The sequence below is a fragment of the Anopheles coluzzii genome, chromosome X (assembly GCF_943734685.1).
Source record: "Anopheles coluzzii chromosome X, AcolN3, whole genome shotgun sequence".
In the NCBI taxonomy this organism is placed as follows: domain Eukaryota; kingdom Metazoa; phylum Arthropoda; class Insecta; order Diptera; family Culicidae; genus Anopheles; species Anopheles coluzzii.
This window is the reverse complement of record NC_064669.1, coordinates 21472508-21493790: the sequence shown is the minus strand read 5'-3', so window position 1 is coordinate 21493790 and position 21283 is coordinate 21472508. Positions and strand designations below refer to the sequence as shown.

At 44.6% G+C, this 21283-nt stretch overlaps 1 protein-coding gene across 1 annotated transcript; it reads right to left on the bottom strand.

Annotated features, from left to right (window-relative positions):
- Positions 1-16129: 16129 nt before the first annotated feature.
- LOC120947616 (uncharacterized) lies at positions 16130-21065 on the bottom strand. The gene is made up of 2 exons (XM_049611230.1): positions 20983-21065; positions 16130-17140 (listed from the first exon to the last, which is right to left on the bottom strand). The coding sequence occupies exons 1-2, from the start codon at positions 21063-21065 to the stop codon at positions 16141-16143; spliced, it is 1083 nt and encodes a 360-aa protein (XP_049467187.1). The 3' UTR covers positions 16130-16140.
- Positions 21066-21283: the final 218 nt, after the last annotated feature.

The following is a 21283-nucleotide window of genomic DNA, read 5'->3' as shown; positions in this document are numbered from 1 at the left end:
TCCCCAACACCTTCTCGGTAGGGGGGTCATTTCCCATCTGGATGTCCTTCCCGTCGGCTGGTGCTGCTTGCAGCATGGTTATCACCTCGCGTGAATTAGACGCCCAATTCCGAATCTCGAAACCACCCTTCGCGTGTATATAGCGAACCGTGTCAGCGAGCTCGAATGCCTCCTCTTCTGTTTCCACACTGGCGAGCATATCGTCAACATAGTGCTCCTCTTTGATGCAATCCACCGCCCGTGGAAAATCCTTCCTGTATCGTTCTGCATTTCGGTTCTTAACGAACTGCGCGCTCGTCGGCGAGCAGGCTGCTCCAAACGTCATCACAGTGACTACATAAACGTCAGGATCACCGCGATTACTTTCGCCCCAAAAGATCATTTGGCTGCGTTGATCTTCCTTCTTTATTCCTATGCGGTGAAACATCTCACGGATATCTCCGACAACGCCAACACGGAACTCTATGAATTTAAGCAGAACGGCAAGCAATCCAGCCAGCAAGTCCGGTTCGGCTAGCAGAAGCGAGTTGAGGGAAACGCCGTTCACCTTGGCCGCAGCGTCGAACACCATGCGTATCTTGCCGGGCTTATTTGGATTGGTCACCGGGAAGATGGGGAGATACCAGTCGTTTGCATGCTTTTTTGAAATTTCTTCGTTGCTCAAGCGCCGTATATACCCTTTTGCAATATACTCTTTCATTTTTTCTTTTACCGCATCAGCTAATATCGGATCTTTCAACATCTTCTGTTTCAGACAAGCGTACCGCTTTAGCGCCATGGCTTTGTTGCAAGGCAGATTTACGCAGTCGTACCGCCATAAAAGTCCCGTCTCGTATCGCTGCCCGTCGAACTTCGTCTCTCGCTCGATTTGTCAATGCCGATCGACTCCAGATTAAAATATTGCTTCACCGCGGCATTTAGAAGTTCATCTGGCGCGAAACTACATGAACATTTTTGAATCAAGCAGCCTGTGAAACTCGGCTTTACCCTCGTAACCGAACAAGGCCCGTAGACAACCCAGCCTAGCCGGGTTTTCGAAGCGACCGGTTCATTACACCTTCCATCCACGCTTTTTAGGGCTCGTGTTATGCGGCAATTATCGATGCCTATGAGGATGCGGGGTACGGCGTGAGCGTAGGGCTCGAATGGAAGGTCTCTCAGATGAGTATATTGGGCTGTCAGTTGTGCTACGTTGAGAGATTGTGCCGGAAGCGCAAGCTCTTTAACCGTGTGTACTGCAAGTAGCTCGTGTATCGCATATGACTTTCCGCGACCCGATATGCGCACTGATAGCTTTACCGATTCTTTTTCTTCTCTCGTCACTTCTCCTGTCCATTGTAGACATAGCGGGTGCGGTGTTCCGCTAACTCCCAGCTCCTTAAGTAGCTCATGCTCCATGAACGTGGATGTAGAGCCGTTATCTAGAAAAGCGAACGTATCTACTCGCCCACTGGGACCGTGCAGCGTAACGGGTATGTATTTTAATAAAGTAACAGCACCATCATCAACGACCTTACCTGTACCATTTGGAAGATCGCGCTGGTTGGGGCTGGCTGGTGTCTGGTCATCCAGGTGGAGTAGCTCGTGGTGTTGCCCGTTGCATCCATTCACTACGCACGGCATTTTTACGCTGCATCCGCCTCCATGATAACGAAGGCATTTACGGCATATCCTGCGTTCATTTACAAACGCCCTCCGGGCAGCAACCGTTGATCTTCGGAACCGTTCGCATTGGGCGAGAGCTGGACAGTCCCCGCCACACAGGGTACAAACAGGTAGCGAGTCAGTGGCGTTTATCGTCGAAGGAGTGTTACCAAGCACCGTTGTGTTGCAGTATGCCGGATGAACGCGTCCTGTTCCAACCGGCGGCCGTCGATCGACAGGCGCTGGCGGGGCACGATGGGTCTGCAACCGCGGTGGCTGGCTACGATTGTGATGCGATTCTGGTTGTCGGCGGTAAAGGTCAGCATCGCCTGTCCCGGGTATCACGTCGATGACACCGCTCAGATCCTCCGCCAAATCGCCCACCCACCGACCAAACTCCACCAGCGTCACTTCCCCAAGATGCCTCCTCGTTCTTGCCCAGTCTATGCATAAGATCGGCGGTAGTTTCCTGACCAGCTCCTTAAGTAGCGCCACGTCGTACATGTATCCGCGTAACCCGGACGCCGTCATCGCTCCTACCAACCGCTTCACCGCATAACCGAATTCCACCACTGTGGACAACTTGTCAACATTCGGTGGTGCCATCTTCCTGATCTTATCGGTCATGGATTCCACAATCAGATCCGGTCTACCGAAGCGTGCCTTTAGGGTCGCCATCGCCTCCTTCAACCCAGCCGGAAAGGACAAAAGATTTCCAACCGCCTCGAGCGCCGCTCCTCTCAACGCATACTGTAGACGACCGATATTCTCGTCATCCGTGTAGCCGCATGCAGCATTAGTGCGGTTGTATGTGGCTATGAATAGTGACCACGCTTCTGGTTCACCGGAGAATATCGGAAGGTCGTGGGGCACTGGTTGACGGGCCGCTATTTGGCTCTGACTTAGCGCGCTGGTGTTGAAGAGTGGTTGGACATACTCGTGTTGTGGTGGTATTATGTGAATCGGGCGTGAATGTGTAGTGTATATCGGTTGTGTCTGTATGGTGTAAGCCGGGTGAGAGTGTGTTGCGTGAGAAAGCGTTTGTGTCGCGTGAATCGGCTGAGATGCGTGCGTTATCGGCGTTGCGTAAGTCGGCTGAGTTACGTATCTATGTTGCGTCGAGTGCGTCGGTTGTGTTTCGTAGCTCTGATGCATCGTGTGCGACGGTAGTGCAGCATAGGACGATGCAATTGCGGCGTTCGGTTGTGTGTGTTGTGCCGGGACTGCAATGGCGCGATGACCGAGGTCGTTCCCCCCTGGAGCTTGACCTTGCGATGTTGCTTTTTCCGCTTGGTAGGTACTACGCAAGGATTCCTCGAAACCTTTCACCCACTCCGCAAACTCCGGGTAATGCGTCCCCCCAGTGCACATTGGGCAAACGCCTGTATAAAAATCGAAAAACCAACTTCATCGCAGGTTAACACCATAATCATTTTCTTAAAATAGATACTTAAACTTAGTTGAAACCAAAATATTTCACGTTTTTATCTTAAACTTACTGAGATATAGGCCATCAAAGTGTAAACTTTGTGTTTTTTGTCCCAAATTTGAGCTATTTTTTGACCGAACATAAACCATCATATTTTAGTATATGATGGTTAGATTTTGATAATTTATGTGTCATTGGAAAGGTTTTTTGTCATACTTTGATGTTATGTCTGAATATTTTGCAAAAACTTGTTTTTAAAGTTCAATAATGATTGAAAACCAAACGTCACTGCCGAATTTTCGGATATTTTCATTTTGGAGAGTGATTTTTTTTATGATTCGACTCGATTTCACTCGTGAGTCGTACATAATAGGAAAGGTCAACATTTTTCCTACGTTTTGACGTTGAAATTAGCTGCGACCATCCGCGACCCCGAAAATTATTGAGCATTTTCTTGAAAATAGCGCGAGCGATTTTGACGTGTTGTTGTATGAGCCATACACCACAAGTATCGAACTACCAGTCATAAACGGGCATTTGAAACAAAGAGGCATAATAAACAAAGCTGAACCGAGAAAAACAGTTTGAAAAAGATCGTAAGATAGGAATCAGCTCTTTTCAAAACTAACCATGAAAAACTCGGCTTTTTTAGCGCGTAATACTTAAAATATCGTTTTTAGTAAGGAACTTATTCCGCCCTTGTTTAAATTCGTAACAATAATTGTTGATGTGGTTAAGGACTACTGTAATGTTGTGAGCGATACTTATGAAGGTTTTTTTTGCTCTCTTGACGATTTTAGTGTAGGACTGCCCTGTATAGTAAGAGCAATGGTATTGAATGAAGAAAAACTGCAATAGCACGAGGAATTGATTTTCATCCCGGCGTTTGTATGGCCGTTGCCCACTGTGCAGTGCCACCGTAATTAGGATGCTCCGCGATGGCCGCCGCGCCATTCTCGTCTTCTGCATCTCGCAGTGTTTGCGCGCCACTATCGTCCTCTTCATTCCGCAGCATCGCTATCTCCCGTTCAAGTGCTTGTAGCCGTCGTCGTCGCGATTCGCGAGCATCAGCGCGGCCCTGGTATGCAGTGTGATGTGTTTCGTGGATTGGGGAACTTACCGCCTTTCTTTGCACCCTTTCGCGAAGCACCACAGCGTTCGGTGCGGGGATGACGTTGCTCGGAGTGCATCCTTCCGCAGGTACGGCGTTCGATGGTCCCGGGGTAGGTGTATCATACCTCGGCTCACCTGAGGCGTTCAATGCGGCGATGACGCTTCTAGGGGTACATCCTTCTGACGGTAAAGCGTGCGGTGGTCCCGGAGTGGATGGATCGTACCTTAGCCCGCCGGAAACGTTGCCGCTTTCATGGGGCATATCCGGATTCGATGCAAGGGTTTCCTCCGTCCGTGGCATACGATGCGATTTGCGTTGAGCCATTATATCGTTCCACTATAGCACACGCGCGCACAAATTATTGTATTTTTCCGTTCCGCGAAACGATTTTATGATACGCGTATAAGGGCTTTTTCCGCACTGACGACACGCACTGGTAGTAGTTGTAAACTAATTTTTTGAAATGTTGAAAACGGTGTGGATTTTTTTAGATAACACTTATTGTGCTTTTATTGTGCTGATTTTATTGTGGTGTAATCAAAAAATTAGTCCACTGTTCCTGGTTTCCGTTTCAACTAAAAAGGGCGAGGGTAGGCGCATCCTGCCCTTTTATTGCCAAACTTATCGTTTTCCCTATCTTTCCTCTCGCTCGCTTGACTTTCCTTTCACTCTTTCTTCATCTATCCATTTCTTCTCTCGCGCTGTGACCTGGCAGATTGTTGGGCACTCACGAGTTTCCAACAGGGACTATCCATGAACTCTTCCAAATAGAGGGGAATTCTCCTTGTTGCAGCGAAAAATTAAAAATTTTGGTGAAGATCGGCGCAATGGACTCACAGCATCGGCTGAGAATGATGGCAGGAATACCATCTGGGCCGGGACTAGCTTTGGGCTTGACTGCTTTGAGCACATTTAGAACAGATTCTTGCGATATATTAGTTAAATTAAGGTCGATGACATCATTAGGAGTATTAATTAAAGCGTTGGTGATAATATTGTCGTCAGTAGTTGAGATTGTGTATGCCTCCTCGAATCTACACGCAAATATATCACAAATATCTGAAGCAGTTGAACCAGCTCGGTCATTGTGGTAAATCGATTTAGGTGTCGCATTTGTACTATTGTGTTTCTTACGAAAACTCCAGAGAGCTTTGGGCCTTTTGATAAAATTCTTCTCCAACCGAGACAAGTAGCCACCGTAGCGTATTTTATTGTAACTACGGTACAAGCGAGTTGTTTCATTTAATATGCTTTTGTTAACAGGTGATCGGTACTTCGTATATTTTTTTAATGCAGCTTCCTTAGCTCTTTTAAGTTTTTTTAGGTGGCGGTCAGACCAAGCAGGGCCGCTTTTTGGTGTGATAATTGGTACACACGAATCAAACGAGGATAAAAGAAAGCGTATAAATATCGATAAAGCTTCATCAACAGAATTAAACTGGCTAATTCTGAACTGGCTATTAAAAATAGTTATGAGCTCATCAAGCCGAGTAAAATTGGTTTTATAAAAATTCATCCTAGGTCTACTTGCTTGCGTCAGTGTAGGGTTAGGCATTGTGCTTGGAATTCGAACCGTTAAATCGATGGCTGGATGGTACAGGTCGGGAGAGACTAGTGGTGTTGGGCAGGGGTGCAAATCGATGCAGTAAGTTGCGGCAATAAAATTTGCGAATACTAAGTCGAGCTGCCGGTTAAGCAAGTTTTTGATACAGCTTATTTGATAAAGATCGCTAGCGTTAATTTCATCCAAAAACCGGGATCTGACCGAAGATGATGAATTTGCCACATAGTGCGCGAACGATGATGAGTGACCAGATGATATAGACATATAGATATAGAAGCCTACCAAGGGATTGAGCAGGCGGCAGAGAACCTCGGATTGCAGATAAACGAGGTAAAGACCAAACTGATGGTGGCAACATCAGCGGACCTACCAATAAATAATCCGAATCTACGTAGGCGTGATGTACAGATAGGTGAACGCACTTTTGAAGTCGTCCCAGAATTCACCTATCTTCAAAGGTCAAAGGTCAGCAACGACAACAGTATGGAAGTTGAGTTGCGCGCAAGGATGCTGGCTGCCAACCGGTCATTCTACAGCCTGAAAAAGCAGTTGACCTCAAAGAACCTGTCGCGACGGACGAAGCTGGGACTATATAGTACCTATATAGTACCAGTACTCACATACGCCTCTGAGACATGGACACTGTCCAAATCTGACGAAGCCCTCTTAGCCGCGTTCGAGAGGAAGATGCTCAGAAGGATACTTGGCCCCGTATGTGTGGAAGGACAATAGAGGAGCCGATATAATGACGAGCTATACGAGATGTACGGCGACCTCACTGTCGTACAGCGTATTAAGCTCGCCAGGCTCCGGTGGGCTGGCCATGTTATACGCATGGAAACGGACGACCCAGCCCGTAAAGTCTTTTTAGGCCGTCCACAAGGACAGAGGAGGCGTGGTAGGCCCAAATTGAGGTGGCAAGATGGCGTGGAGGCGTCCGCCATTAAGGCCGGGATAACGGACTGGCAGACGAAGGCGCGAGACCGTGAGCGTTTTCGGACACTCCTGAGGCAGGCCAAGACCGCAAAGCGGTTGTAGCGCCGGATAAGTAAGTAAGTAAGCATAAGCGATGGAGAAGAATTGCTATGGGTAAAAGTAGGAGGAATTAATTTACAAATGCAGGTCGATTCGGGATGTAACAAAAACATTATCACAGAAAAAGCTTGGGAATATTTGAAAACCTATGTAAACCTAAACGCAAGAGTGTCGAGAAGTGTTTCTACCTTATGGGGACAATCCCGAACCGTTAGTAGTGTTAGGGCAATTTTCTGCAAGTCTTTCACTAGAGGACAAAGGCAAAACTATAGAGAAAGTAGCTGATTTATTTGTAGTTAAAGGAGGCCGCCAATGTCTCCTAGGCAAGGTAACGGCAATGGAACTAGGAGTTCTTTTTATTGGACTACCAAGCACACATGTGATCGTAAAAATTCCCATTGACAGAGAGGTTCAACCCATTTGCCATCATCCCAGAAGGCCACCAGTGGCTCTATTAGCAAAAATTGAGGAAAAATCCAATATCTAGTAGATAGAGATATAATCGAACCAGTGGAAGGAGGTTGCGAATGGGTTTCTCCGTTAGTACCAATTGTCAAGGACAATGGGGAACTTCGCCTTTGTGTTGATATGCGTAGGGCAAACGCAGCCATACTAAGAGAAAGGCATTTAATGCCAAAAATAGAAGATCTGCGATTTTCTGTAGCAAAATTATTCACTCGGCTAAAGATATAAAGGAAGCATTCCATCAGGTGGAATTGCATAAGGACAGTCTATACATCACCATCTTAATCACACATATAGGATTGTACAGATACAAAAGGTTGATTTTTGGCATAGTCATTGCGCCCGAAGTGTTCCAACGAATAATGTTTGCCACTATTCTCTCTATTCTCTGCCATTATTATGTTGTGTTCGCCGGTTCGAAATAAGTGAATTAGAAAGGACAGCTTTTTCTCATATTAGCTCAGGTCTGCGATATTAAGGGTTAACCAGGGTCTCAAGTAGATAGTTAGAGAGTTTAGAAGATAACGGGAGAGTCGGGCAGGACACGCATAATGAGCTCGAGAAATGCGTAGCCTCGCGAGAGTGCGTAGATGCGTGAGAAAGGATAGGTGCGCGAGAAGGAATAGGCGCGCGAGCGTAAGGCGAGAGAAGGTATAAATAGGAGCATCCGATCGGATAAGTTCTCTTTCTTAATACTCCGGTATATCGCGACAATATTGTTCTCCTGCGCACGATTAAAGACAATAAAGTAAATGTAATTGTAGAAACTTACAAATTAGAAACAACCCCGGCGTGATCTGAAGTGTGTCGTGAAAAGTGTCGTGATTGGTGCAACAAGTGCTAAGTGCATGGCTAATGGATAGAGGAAACGACAACCGTCGTCGCTAACGCACATCACGGTCCCACCTCTTCAGCTGTTCACGTCCCTGTTATCATCGTGCTGCAGCGCAGGACTGGAGTATAACGCACACGGACACATACACTGCGTGTCCGAACATTAAGGAGAGTGCAACGCGTTTACCGCAACTACAAAACCTGTCAATGCAACGTACGGGGTGAATGCCATCGTGAAATCCGCGTTTCGGACCATGCGGTAGCCCACATTGTGAGTGTCGCAAAGGAAACCACTCACGGGTTTTTTTTTCTGGTTTTCGGATGGGAAGAAGCCAGCCCTCCGAAAACTGACGAGTGCCACACGGGACCACGCCAAAGCAGCAATTTTCCCGTGTGAAGAACGAGGCATAGGGAGCATCGCGATCCTCTATTGGGCAAACCACGTGACGCAGCCATCGCGATCTTCTATTTGGCAAACCACGTGAAGCAGCCATCGCGATCCTCTATTTGGCAAACCACGTGACGCAGCCATCGCGATTTTCTATGTGGCAAACCTCGTGAAGCAGCCATCGCGATCCTGTATGGTGGAAACCACATGCAGCAGCCATCTCGATCCTCTATGTAGAAAACCACGTTAACCCATCGCGCAGCAGAAATCGAGCTGTGTAAAACAACGGGAAGCAGCATAAGATGACGTGCCAATCATTCGACGGAACATCATAGTGAACGAACGGACGCAGATTTCAACGTGAACGAACGTGTGGAACATCGTGGATGACGGGTGCAGCTTTTTACGGTGCAACATCGTGGATGACGTGTGCAGTTTTTCGTCGGCGCAGCATCGTCTTTGCTACATGAACCACAACGCCGCAGCCGCTATCGAGAACAACGAGCTGAGAACCTCGTGGTGACCTACCGGCTGCTGACGCTATACGCCACGATATCGGTGAGCTCGTTCCTTTATTTTATTTTTTTCTCTTATTATAACGTATTTTCCTGCGTTCCATCATTATATTATTTTATCGTATATATTATTGCGTTAAATATTAACATATATTAAATTTGAATTTGCCGACCTATTTCTATATATGCATATTTATACATAGTTCACAATCGTTTCGTGATATGTCGTAAACATTTCAAAAAATTTTTTTTGATCATAATACGCAATTTTCATTAAACAAAAAAAAATAATAATAATAATATCAATAGTGTAAGCATTTTAGAGAGAATTAGGTACATTTTTTTTATTAGATAGGGAATATTCTGTGAACTTAAAATGTCAAAGAACGAAAGTGATGATAAAAATGCTGGTCCCAGTGCAATTCCGGTGCGAGCCACGGGGCCGTCACCGGTGGCGGGAGCGATGGAACAAGAAAACTCACATTTGGCCATAACAAAAATTTCCACAAAATTGCCTTGTTTTTGGGAAGACGCTCCAAGCGCATGGTTTGTGGCAGCAGAAGCTGAGTTCGATATTTCAAACGTTACAAGGGAACGCTCGAAATATTCTCACGTTCTAAGCGTGCTCCCGAAAAACGTCTTGCCGAAAATAATGGACAAAATAACTATGCCATTACCAAACAACCCGTACTCACATTTAAAAAGCCAACTTCTAGAAAGGCTTAACGTGAGTGAAGAACAACGAATCACTCAGTTGTTGTATCACGTACAAATGGGTGATCGTAGTCCGACTGATTTTTACAGACACATGGTTCAGCTGGCCGGTGATTCTGCAAACCTCACTTCCGAGTTTATTCGTTAGCTTTGGTATTCAAGATTGCCAAAAACAATGGAAGTAGCGCTCATTGCCATCGGGAACCGAGAAATCAATGAGCTAATTAAAATTGCAGACAGGAGTGTCGATTATCTAATTCAAACGGAAAAGTATCAAACAAAACCGCGCTATACGAACTGAAACAAAATCGGTATTATACAAGCTTGTTAGAGACTTCTTTCGTTGACTCAAGACATTGCTGCCAAATTGATCTCAAATGGCTTTGTTAGTTGAAACAAACTGCATCGCGGAACGCAGAAAGTATCGTACCAATTTATAATTATTTATACGTGTGGCGTATCATTGTTCTTAAAATATTTTTGGCAATGTCATGCAAAGTAGCGTTTTTGATACTTTTCCCATTTTTGTGTGCATTTTGTTATTTCCATCCTTTTTAAGTAAATAATTACAAAAAATCCCTTTTGAATGTAATTACATATTTTTAAACCAAACGTATTGCATGTATTTAGCAGTTAAACCGTAAAACAAAACGATTTCCGTAGCTTTAACCTGACGGAAAGCTGTTGGACAAAAAACGGTCTATGTTTGAGCCAGGTAATGCAAATGACTTTCGTTCAGTACGATATATCAAACCAGAGACAAATTGAGTGCTCTAACACGGATCATAATAGAAAATGAGCATTTTTGATACTTTTTCTCAAGCGATTGAGTCACATAATCGGCACTAGGGTGTGGGAAGCAACCCAAGCCGGAGCGGTATCATCAATCGCAAGCGTTTCTTCTAGTGAAAGCTCGGAAAGAAATCCCTCGAATGAAACTGCAAAGTTGCGACAGGAAATTTCTGAACTGCGTAGTATGCTAAGGAGAATTTCCTTCCAAACAGGAAATAATAGAGGAAGACAGCGAGACAGATCTCAGAGCCAAAAACGTGCAAGAACACCATCACAGGTTCGGAAGCATGTGTTATTTTCATTTTCGGTTTGGCGAACAAGCGCGACGGTGTCAAAAACCCTGCAATTTTTCGCAGCAAAAAAACTAATTTGCTCAACGGCAGCGGCGGGCAACCCGAGAGCAATATTGGGCTCCTCTCGTCTTTTCATTGACGATGAAAAAACAACATTTACCTTCCTGGTAGATACAGGAGCCAACGTGTCCGTCATACCGTACAATCTTTTTGGAAAAGTCATCAAACAAGCTGAACACCAACTAGTAGCAGCTAATGGTAGCCCTATTGCTACTTACGGAACCAAGTTGCTACAGTTAAGTCTTGGACTTAAGAGAGTGTTTTCGCACTGTTTCACACTTGCTGAAGTGAATCGACCAATCATAGGGGCTGATTGTTTAGCGAAGCACGTTTTGTGGGTCGACTTAAAAAGAAAGAAGTTGATCGATCATCTTACAGGACAAGAAACGATCACAACCATCGCCTTATTGGATACACCTACCCCCAAAAACTGGATGATTGAATCGAGCATATTTGGTGAAATTTTTAAAAAATATCCAACTTTAGTGGATCCACCAGATTATAAAAAGCCATTCGATAGTACATAACATCGAAACCAAAGGAAGTTTACCATTTTCTAAACCACGACGTCTGGATCCGAAAAAGCACAAGATTGCTCAGGCAGAATTTCAACACATGTTGGATCTGGGAATCTGCAGAGTGTCCTCGTCGTCAGCTTCGTCACCGCTACACATGGTACCCAAACCTGATTCAGATTGGAGACCTTGCGGCGATTATAGGCGTTTAAATGCCATCACAATACCTGATCGTTATCCGATCCCGCATGTGCAGGATTTTACGATGAACTTGGATGGTTGCAAATTTTTTTCTAAGTTGGATATCATTCGAGTGTACCACATCATACCTGTTGCCGAGGAAGACATCCACAAAACGGCGATAACCACGCCGTTCGGATTATTTGAATTTCTAAGGATGCCGTTTGGCCTCAGAAATGCAAGCCAGTGTTTTCAACGACTCATGAATAATATTTTTCATGATTTAGATTTTGTGTTTGTATACATATATGACATTCTGATAGCTAGTTCGACGCGTGAATCCCATTTAGAACACTTGCACATTGTTCTAAAACGTTTAACGGATCACGATATAAAACTTAAGCCATCAAAATGCATTCTTGGTGTGAATCAAATAGAATTCCTGAGCCACACCATTTCGGCGAAAGGGATAACACCATCGCCAGAAAAAATAATGGCCATTCGAGATTTTCCTTCACCATGTTCGGTGTAACAGCTTCAAAGAGTTTTGGGAATGGTGAATTATTATCACCGCTTCATTCCTAACATTTCAGATAAGCAAAGAGTGCTTCACCAGTTAGTAAAAGAGCACAACAAAAATAGAAAAATCAAATTCGAATGGTCTGACGCTTGTGAACAAGCACTAAATCAAATAAAGGATGAACTTTCAAACGCTACCATGCTCGTGCATCCGAAAAGTAATGCTACTTATACACTAACAACAGATGCTTCTAGTGTTGCTGTAGGGGCAGTATTACAACAAACTAGCGAAGGCATTTTGGAACCTCTTGCGTTTTTTTCTAAAACGATGACGCCCACGGAACAGAGGTATTCCACATTCGATAGAGAATTGCTCGCTATTACTCTTGGGATAAAACATTTCCTACATTTTTTAGAAGGTAGATCGTTCACGGTTTATACAGATCATAAACCATTGATCCATGCCCTAAATTCAAAAATAGAAAAATCCCCAAGACAATGCCGACAACTAGACTTTATTTCACAATTCACAACGGATATAAAGTACATTACTGGCGAGAGCAACGTTGTGGCAGATGCGTTATCTCGAATAGGAGAAACCAACGAAATCACAAACTTCACATATGAAGCAATTGCAAAGGAACAACAAAAAGACGAACAGCTAAAACAACTATTTGAAGACTCAAATAGTCAGGCAAACTCCAAATTCAAATTAAATCAATTAATATTGGATAAAAACAAACTAGTATTCGAGTCGTCGACTGGACAGAATAGGTTGTATGTTCCTCAATCTCTAAGAAAAAAAACTTTCGCCAACCTACACAACCTATCCCATCCGGGTATTCGCGCATCACGCAAGCTGTTATCCGAAAGATTCTTCTGGCCGTCAATGAACAAGGACGTGGGAAACTGGACTCGTTCGTGTGTTGGATGCCAAAAATCTAAAATTGGTCGTCACACTCGCTCGCCTTTGGAAGCATTATCCGTTCCAAAAGGGAGATTTGAACATGTGCACATGGACATCGTTGGTCCATTGCCACCATCCGAAGGAATGAGCTACTTACTGACCATTGTTGACCGTTTTACACGTTGACCGGAATGCTATCCGATGCCTGATATTTCGGCTAAAACGCTAGCTGAAACATTTGTAAGGAATTACATTCCAAGGTTTGGTTGTCCATCTACAATCACAACAGATAGAGGCAGACAGTTCCAGTCAAAACTGTTTGAAGAACTAACAAAGTTGTTAGGAACACATCACATTAAAACGACTGCGTATCACCCTCGATCCAATGGAATGGTTGAAAGATTCCATCGACACTTAAAAGGAGCGTTAAAAGCCTGTGAAGACAATACGCATTGGATTTCTCGATTGCCACTGATTCTGCTGGGCATTCGAGTAGCATACAGAGACGCATTAAAAGGTGCTCCAGCAGAAATGGTATATGGAGAAAGTCTGCGACTTCCTTCCGAAGTATTTTTACCCTCTGTGCAAAATCCGTCGAGGACGTACTCGAATTTGTTCAGCATTTTAAAAAAGCGCTAAGGCACATTGACCCATGCCCACCAAAACTAAATGATACAACACCGGTTTACTTACCAAAACACCTTCAAACCTGTAAACATGTTTTCGTACGGTTAGATAATGTGAGAACGGGTTTACAAGCACCGTATGAAGGACCTTTTGAGGTAGTTCGACGGTGCAGAAAATTTTTCACGGTTAAAATCAAAGAAAAAAATGAATCTATTTCGATTGACCGCCTCAAACCTGCTTTCGAAATGGAGGGTGTCTCCAAAACAGGCAAAACCACAAATAGCCAAAAGAATTTTCGCTTTGCGAAAAACTAAATGAAATCTCAATTTAAGAGACGAACACTATCACAATTCTTTTTCTATCGCGACTCCGTCACTGGTGGGGGGTTCTGTGGTGTTCGCCTGTTCAAATTAAGTGAATTGGGAAGGACAGCTTTTTCTCATCACTTGAGGTCTGCGATATTAAGGGTTAATTAGGGTCTCAAGTAGATAGTTAGAGAGCTTAGAAGATAACGGGAGAGTCGGGCAGGACACGCATAATGAGCGCGAGAAATGCGTAGCCTCGCGAGAGTGCGTAGGTACATGAGAAAGGACAGGTGCGCGAGAAGGAATAGGCGCGCGAGCGTAAGGCGAGAGAGAGAAGGTATAAAAAGGAGCATCCGATCGGATAAGCTCTCTTTCTTAATACTCCGGTATACCGCGACAATATTGTTCTCCTGCGCACGATTAAAGACAATAAAGTAAATGTAATTGTAGAAACTTACAAGCGCATTCGAAAGATCGTTCAAAATAAATAAAAGTCAGAAAACTTCAATGGTTTGTCACGGCGGCAAGCGGAATAACACACCTTTTTCTAGTGCGATGGGACAGAAAAGTCTCATCGGCGGTTCTAGTGTTAACGCGCCACTGAATATCTGCCGGATTGTCTTCACCAGATACATGGAACCATTGTGGCCGATCCGTGGTATGCTGGATCTCTGAAACTCTGTTCGCTACAAATGATTTCCATCGAGATGGATTGGCTGCTATTTAGTACAACACAATTGTAGAGTCCACCCAAAATACTCCCTTCGTTTCTTACTTCAAACTTGCTTTAACCTTCTGCCACAGATGGGAGCAATAAGGCACCTGAAAGCTGTAGTCTTGAAAAGGTTACTCTTTTTTGCCTTTTGCCATTTTCTATTGGTGTTACTCTTGATTTAGCACATAGCAGCTGTACTGTGATGGTACCATTCGCCGAAATCGTTCGCATGTACAAGCAGGCACCATAGGCCCTTTCTGATGCATCGCTAAAGCCGTGAAGCTCTATGCTGTTTGCTGAATCTCTTATCCCCCTTCGTGGGACCGCGATCCCTTCAACGTCTTCTATGCCTTGTTTAAACTTCTTCCAATTTACGCGTAGTTCTTCCTCTAATGGTTCATCCCAGCCGACCTTTTTCCCACAGGACTTGTAAGAAGCATTTTACCATTGCAATCACTGGCCCGATTAACCCCAAAGGATCATACAAGCGCGCTGCGTCTGACACAACCGTCCGTTTAGTAATGTTATCCTCCTTATGCCATTTTGGGATGCTGAATTTATCGAAGATCTTGTGGAAGGGAATTCACTATCTCTACGGAATTTGATGCCCACTTCCTCAAATGAAATCCCGCAGAATGCAATAATTCTGACAGCTCATTGCAAACTAGCCTCCCTTGTTCTACCGTGTCCTCTCCGCTAATCATATCATCCATATAGAACTCTGACTTCAAAGTCTTTGAAGCTATCGGGTATGATAAATTGTCAAATTGTCAAATCCTTTGCCAGTGCTTGAAGACATTTTGTCGCCAGGTACGGAGCTGACGATGTCCCGAACGTTACAGTCTTAATCTGAAACTCTCGAATTCCACCACCATATTCATCTCCCCACAGGATACGTTGAAGTGGACGGTCTGCCTCTCTTATCCATATCTGCCTATACATCTTCTCGATGTCTGCAGTCAATGCGTATCTCGGGATGCGAAACCGCAGGACGATACTAATCAAATCGTCTTGAATCACAGGGCTAACTAACAAAGCATCGTTTAGTGAAACTCCAGACTCAGTTGCACAAGAGGCATCAAAAATAACCCTCAGTTTGGTCGTAAGGATGTCCGGACGAATAATGGAATGCTGTAGCATGTAATACGTGGGTTCGTTTATGAATTTAGAGCTTGAACTAATCTCTTCCATGTGATTGAGTTCTAAATATTCATCTAGAAATTCCTGATACTGTTGTTTCAACTCAGGGTTGGCGCTTAGACGATGAGTCGACGTTTTGCTATTTCGTAAGAGTTTCCTATCCTCCTAATCCTTTCCACATCGTTTGGCAATACTACTATGAATTTCCCATGGATTCCCAGTTTTGTAGTGCTTTCAAATATCGCTTCGCATTTCGATTTTTTAGGCGAAAACATTTTCTCTGACTGGCACGCTTCTATCTCCCAAAACTGCTTTAGCCTCTCATCTAACGATTCATCGATGCACGCTACGTTAACCAGACTTCGTTGATTTAAACTTCTGCATATCATAGATTTTGACACGACACTACCCATCCAAACGAAGTCTCTTGCAGAAACACATAATTTTCTCCCGATCGTAGCCTAACTAATCCGTTCAATAATATTTCATTATACATCTCCCTTCCGAGAAGCATATTGATTGCGCCAATCTCTGCACAGGTTGGGTCAGCTAGCTTAACGTTCGGTGGTAGTTCCCATTGTTGCTGATCAACCTTAACTGACAGAAGGTTCCACATGATCTCAGGTAGTACGTGCAACCTTAAAGGAAAGCAAAAATTAGTACAATGCGAATGAATCACCACATTTACCGAATGAGCTGATGTTTGGCTGCCTCTGCCCACTGCTCCAATCGCGAGATGATCTCTTAGCCTTTGTGCTCGTAAACCTTGCACTAAACGTTCGGTGATGAGATTCACTTGCGCTCCTCCATCCAGTAATGCACGTGCGATCATTTTGTTGCCATTCGATGCGATGACAGTTAGCAGGACTGTTGGCAACAATATAGATGTTGTAGGCACCGGTTGGTTTGCGGTCGGGGTCCGCATCACTGTATTGTTCGGTTCGATAAAAGATGTTGCTCTCGTTGATGTTGTCACCGTACTCTCAGGAACACTCGCGGCAACCGTAGACGATGGTTCAATCGGCGTCCGATGTAACATAGTGTGATGCTTCAGCTTACACACACGACACGTGCTGGAGGTGCATTCTCGTACGCGATGGTCTGGCGCCAAGCAATTTATGCAAAGTGCTTTGTCTTTCACTTTGTCGTACCGTTGATTTACAGGCAGGTTTCGAAAGGTGTCACACTGAAAGGCGGAATGGTTCTCTCGGTTGCAGAATGTTCTTTTTTTTTCTATAACGTCCCAATTGACATTTTCGAGCACGAATAATCGGGAATTCGAGCAAATTCCCTTAAACTGGAGCCTTAAACTTCCCTTAAAGTGCACCACTTTAAGGGAATTTAGAAAAAGGCCTTTAAAATCAACTGTGATGCGGCTTGTTCGTTGTTTTCTTCTAGATTCGCTCAAAAATTATGTTTCCTATCGTTATAGTTGGTCAGGTAGCCAATTTATACTTAAATAATATTGATTTTTTATCGAATAACGTCACGCAAAATTAGCTTTTGTTTTTCATCAAAAATCTAAGCTATGTGTGTAAAATGAGCTCGACGGCATCGTCAATCGATAGAAGCAAGTCTTATTTTCGAACTCACCAAATTTTAGCGCTTTCAACACACTTGATCACACACAAATCCACAATTTCAGGCGTATCGAGTACTAATTGAGCAGCTATGGGAAAACAATTTCGAGCAAATGTCACATGGGGTTTACGGTTGCACACGCTTGCTTCCATTTTTGTCGACCGTGGTTAGTGTGTGCGTGAGGGGCAGTTTCTTTTGCACTGGGCTAAGCTAGTAGGACCATAGCGTGGTGTCGCAGAAATTTCACCAATTCCTCATAATCTGCTACTTCACTACTTCGATGATGAGTTTCCCATTCCTTTCAAGTGTTAGAATCCAATTTGTCGCATAACATGTGCGCCAAAACCACATTCCAACCATTCGTACAGATACCAACCTTCTCCACCATTTTGATCGTTCGCTCGAAACCGTCTAGCAAAATGGTGTGGGACTCGTAACTTCCACGTTTTGCGGGAGAAATGGCGAAAAGATCATCCAGATAGCGTCGCATCAACTTACTTACTTACTTCTCCGGCGCTACAACCGCTTTGCGGTCTTGGCCTGCCTCAGGAGTGTCCGAAACCGCTCACGGTCTCGCGCCTTCGTCTGCCAGTCCGTTATTCCGGCCTTAATGGCGGACGCCTCCACGCCATCTTGCCACCTCAATTTGGACCTATGACGACTCCTCTGTCCTTGTGGACGGCCTAAAAAGACTTTACGGGCTGAGTCGTCAGTTTCCATGCGTACAACATGGCCAGCCCACCAGAGCCTGGCGAGCTTAATACGCTGTACGACAGTGAGGTCGCCGTACATCTCGTATAGCTCTCGCGTCCTTGTATTTCACACCGTTTCTCCGCTTAACTCTAGGTTTTTATGCACACCATGATAAAATATCCCGCTCTTTGTCCGTAGGGTACCCCCTACTCCCGTTCATCAGTTACCATTTACAGAAGCCTCAACTCGTCTTTCCGCCTAGGTCCCCCGATTCCCCTAATCCGCCACTGCCATGAACACTTTCCTTTCTTTGACCAATCGATCATGACATTCCGGAAGAAAACACATTTGGCGACAGTTGTGCACACACACGCAAGCTCACACCCTTGCGCAGGCGGCTCAGCATATCTGTGTAATCTACAACATACGAAAGCAAAAGCTTAGTGTAACAAAGTTATGGTTAATGCTTCACACGTTCAGTTCGATGGCAGACCCCTGGGACTACCAGTGAACGTTCCAATATACCGGTTTTACAATCAGCTTGCGTTCTAGATGCCGGCGGAACGGAATGTTGATGAAAATCAGCGCCGGGCTGAACATGTAAATGTGTTTTAGGGTTCTGCGCGTTGCACAGCAAACCCTCCAACGTGAGCTAGCGATTTCGTAGTCATTTTTACATTGCAGCAATTGAACTCATTGCGCTTTTTTGGTTTGATTTGTGAAAATGCAACTTCATCGCCGCAATGTCCCCGGTGCGCAAAGCGATCGAAAACTTCTCAAACTCTCGCTCAATGTAGCTAGAGAGCAAGAACTAGCTACATCGAAAGGATTGGTAAAGCGATGTGAAAGGATGGGAAAGAGGAGAAGGATGGGAGAAAGAGAACGTGGGTGTGAACTATTGTTCGGCCATTATCATTTTTGCGAGAACACGGTCGCGTACTAGAGCTTTTTTGTCAGAAAGAGATTAACACACCCGCTGCGCAAAGCGATCGAAAACTTCTCAGCCTCTCGCTCAATTTCGCATTTTCTCATGCCTTCTTTTTCCTTCCTACGGCAAATTTGTCGAGCAGCGTTTCCAGCTACCTGTCCCTGGCTCCGCTTCCTTCCCCTCGCATGAGCACGCTGCTGAAGGTTTGGATGTGTTGGTGCGTCAGACGGCCAATCGCTGTCAGCCGTCGTCCGTGCTTTTTCCCTCCATAGCGCTATCTCTTTCACGCGTGTGGTCAATGCTCGCGAGCTGTTGTGGCGCTTAAAAAAAACCGGTAACAAACATTGCGGCGTTGCATTTGATTTTTCACAAATCAAACCAAAAAAGCGTATATTTCTCGTGTGTGAGTTATCAATTAACATTTATTGCGTCCTTTCTCAATAACGGTCAGCGAGCAAAGAGATCGAGCTAAGGGCCGCATGTCCTCAGTTCCCTAATTCTAACTCCGGTTGCCAACGCAGTTGGCAACCATGGCCTAACTCGATTCATTGGAAGGTTGAGGTGCACAGCGACAGGTGGCGTACCTGCTATAATTTGTTGCCTGCTAGGCGAAGATCGCTAGAACTGGTCTAACGCGAATCGAACGGTTAGAACTGGTCTAACGCCGTAACGGTCACTACAGAACCCCCCACCAGTGACGGAGTCACGAGATGAAATTGATATGAGCGTTAAAGGCGGAATCGCACCTCTCCAACCACCGCTCCATTCTGCCTGATCTTTGGTATGCTTGACGAGCGGTATGCTGGTTTCAAGCGATCTATTGAGATAGACTCGTTTTTTCCTTTCCTATTGATTATAAAAAAATTTCTGAAACGCCGAACTACGTCGAATGGTCCTTCGTAAGGAGCTTGCAGTCCAGTTTTAAATTTGTCCACTCGTGCAAAAACTTGTTCGCAATCATTTAGATTTTTAGGAACATAGGGAGTGATCGACGTTTTTTGTGCAGTGGCTGTCGGCTTCAAAGTTTGAAATGCCTTTTTCAGATTGACGATGAAGTCAGGGAGATCTTCTGAGTTGTTTTTAGAGGATGGTACAGATACTTCAGCTGGGAGCCTAAGGCTCTGGCCGTACACCATCTCTGCTGGTGATCCCTTAATGTCGTCTTTAAAAGACAGCCTAATACCTAACAAGACCAATGGTAATCGTCTCATCCATCGAATGGAGTCTTCACTTGCCATGATAGCACCTTTTAGTTGTCGGTGAAATCTTTCGACCATCCCATTTCATTGTGGGTGGTATGCTGTGGTCTTAATGTGATGGGCCCCAAGGAGCTTGGTTAGCTCCTGAAATAGTTTAGAGATAAATTGTCTTCCACGGTCTGTTGTGATGGTTTCAGGGCATCCAAAACGCGAGACATAATTGTCGACAAATGTTTTTGCGATGGTAGCTGCTGACATATCTGCCATTGGATAGCATTCTGGCCATCTTGTAAATCTATCTACTATAGTGAGTAGGTAACACATGTCTTCCGAAGGAGGTAGAGGACCAACGATGTCCATGTGGATGTGGTCAAACCTGCCTTTTGGAATGTCGAAAGTTTCCAATGGCGAGTGAGTATGGCGTGTTATTTTGGCCTTTTGGCATCCAATACAGGCACGTGTCTAATCTCCCACGTCCTTGTTCATGGAAGGCCAAAAATAACGATCGGTTATAAGCTTTCCAGTAGCCCGAATGCCAGGATGTGAGTTATTGTGGATCCCTTGGAATGTAAGCTTGCGCAGAGACAAGGGAACATACAAGCGTTGTCTTCCTGTCGAAGACTCAATAAATAGCTTAACATTGTTTGAAGATATTTGTGTCAGTTTATATTTAGTTTTTCTGTTCTGTTTTTCCAGCAATATTTTTAAATGTGAATCTTTCTTTTGCTCTTTTGAGAAATTTTGATCCGTTAACACCGTTATGGAATCCATGCCCCCAATCCTAGATAAGGCGTCCGCTACTACATTGCTCTCTCCCCGAATGTACTGTATATCAGATGTGTACTGGGAGATGAAGTCGAGATGTCGACTTTGTCGCGGAGACTTTTCAGCCTTGGATTTTAACGCCATTGTTAAGGGTTTGTGGTCTGTTAATACCGTAAAGTCTCTCCCTTCGAGAAAATGCCGAAAATGTTTGATTCCTAGGAAAACGGCAAGTAGTTCTCTATCAAAGGTTGAGTATCTCTGTTCGGTTGGAGTTAGTGTTTTTGAAAAAAACGCCAATGGTTGACTTTCACCATTAAGATGTTGTTGTAGTACTGCACCAACTGCATAGTTAGAAGCGTCGG

Bases quoted from the DNA above. Each gene is read 5' to 3' on its own strand.
- LOC120947616 (XM_049611230.1), bottom strand. From the start codon at position 21,065: ATGGCGTTAAAATCCAAGGCTGAAAAGTCTCCGCGACAAAGTCGACAT. The intron at 17,141-20,982 runs GTACATTCGGGG...TAGAAGAAAACA, and splicing joins CAGTACACATCTGATATACA to ACGAACAAGCCGCATCACAG.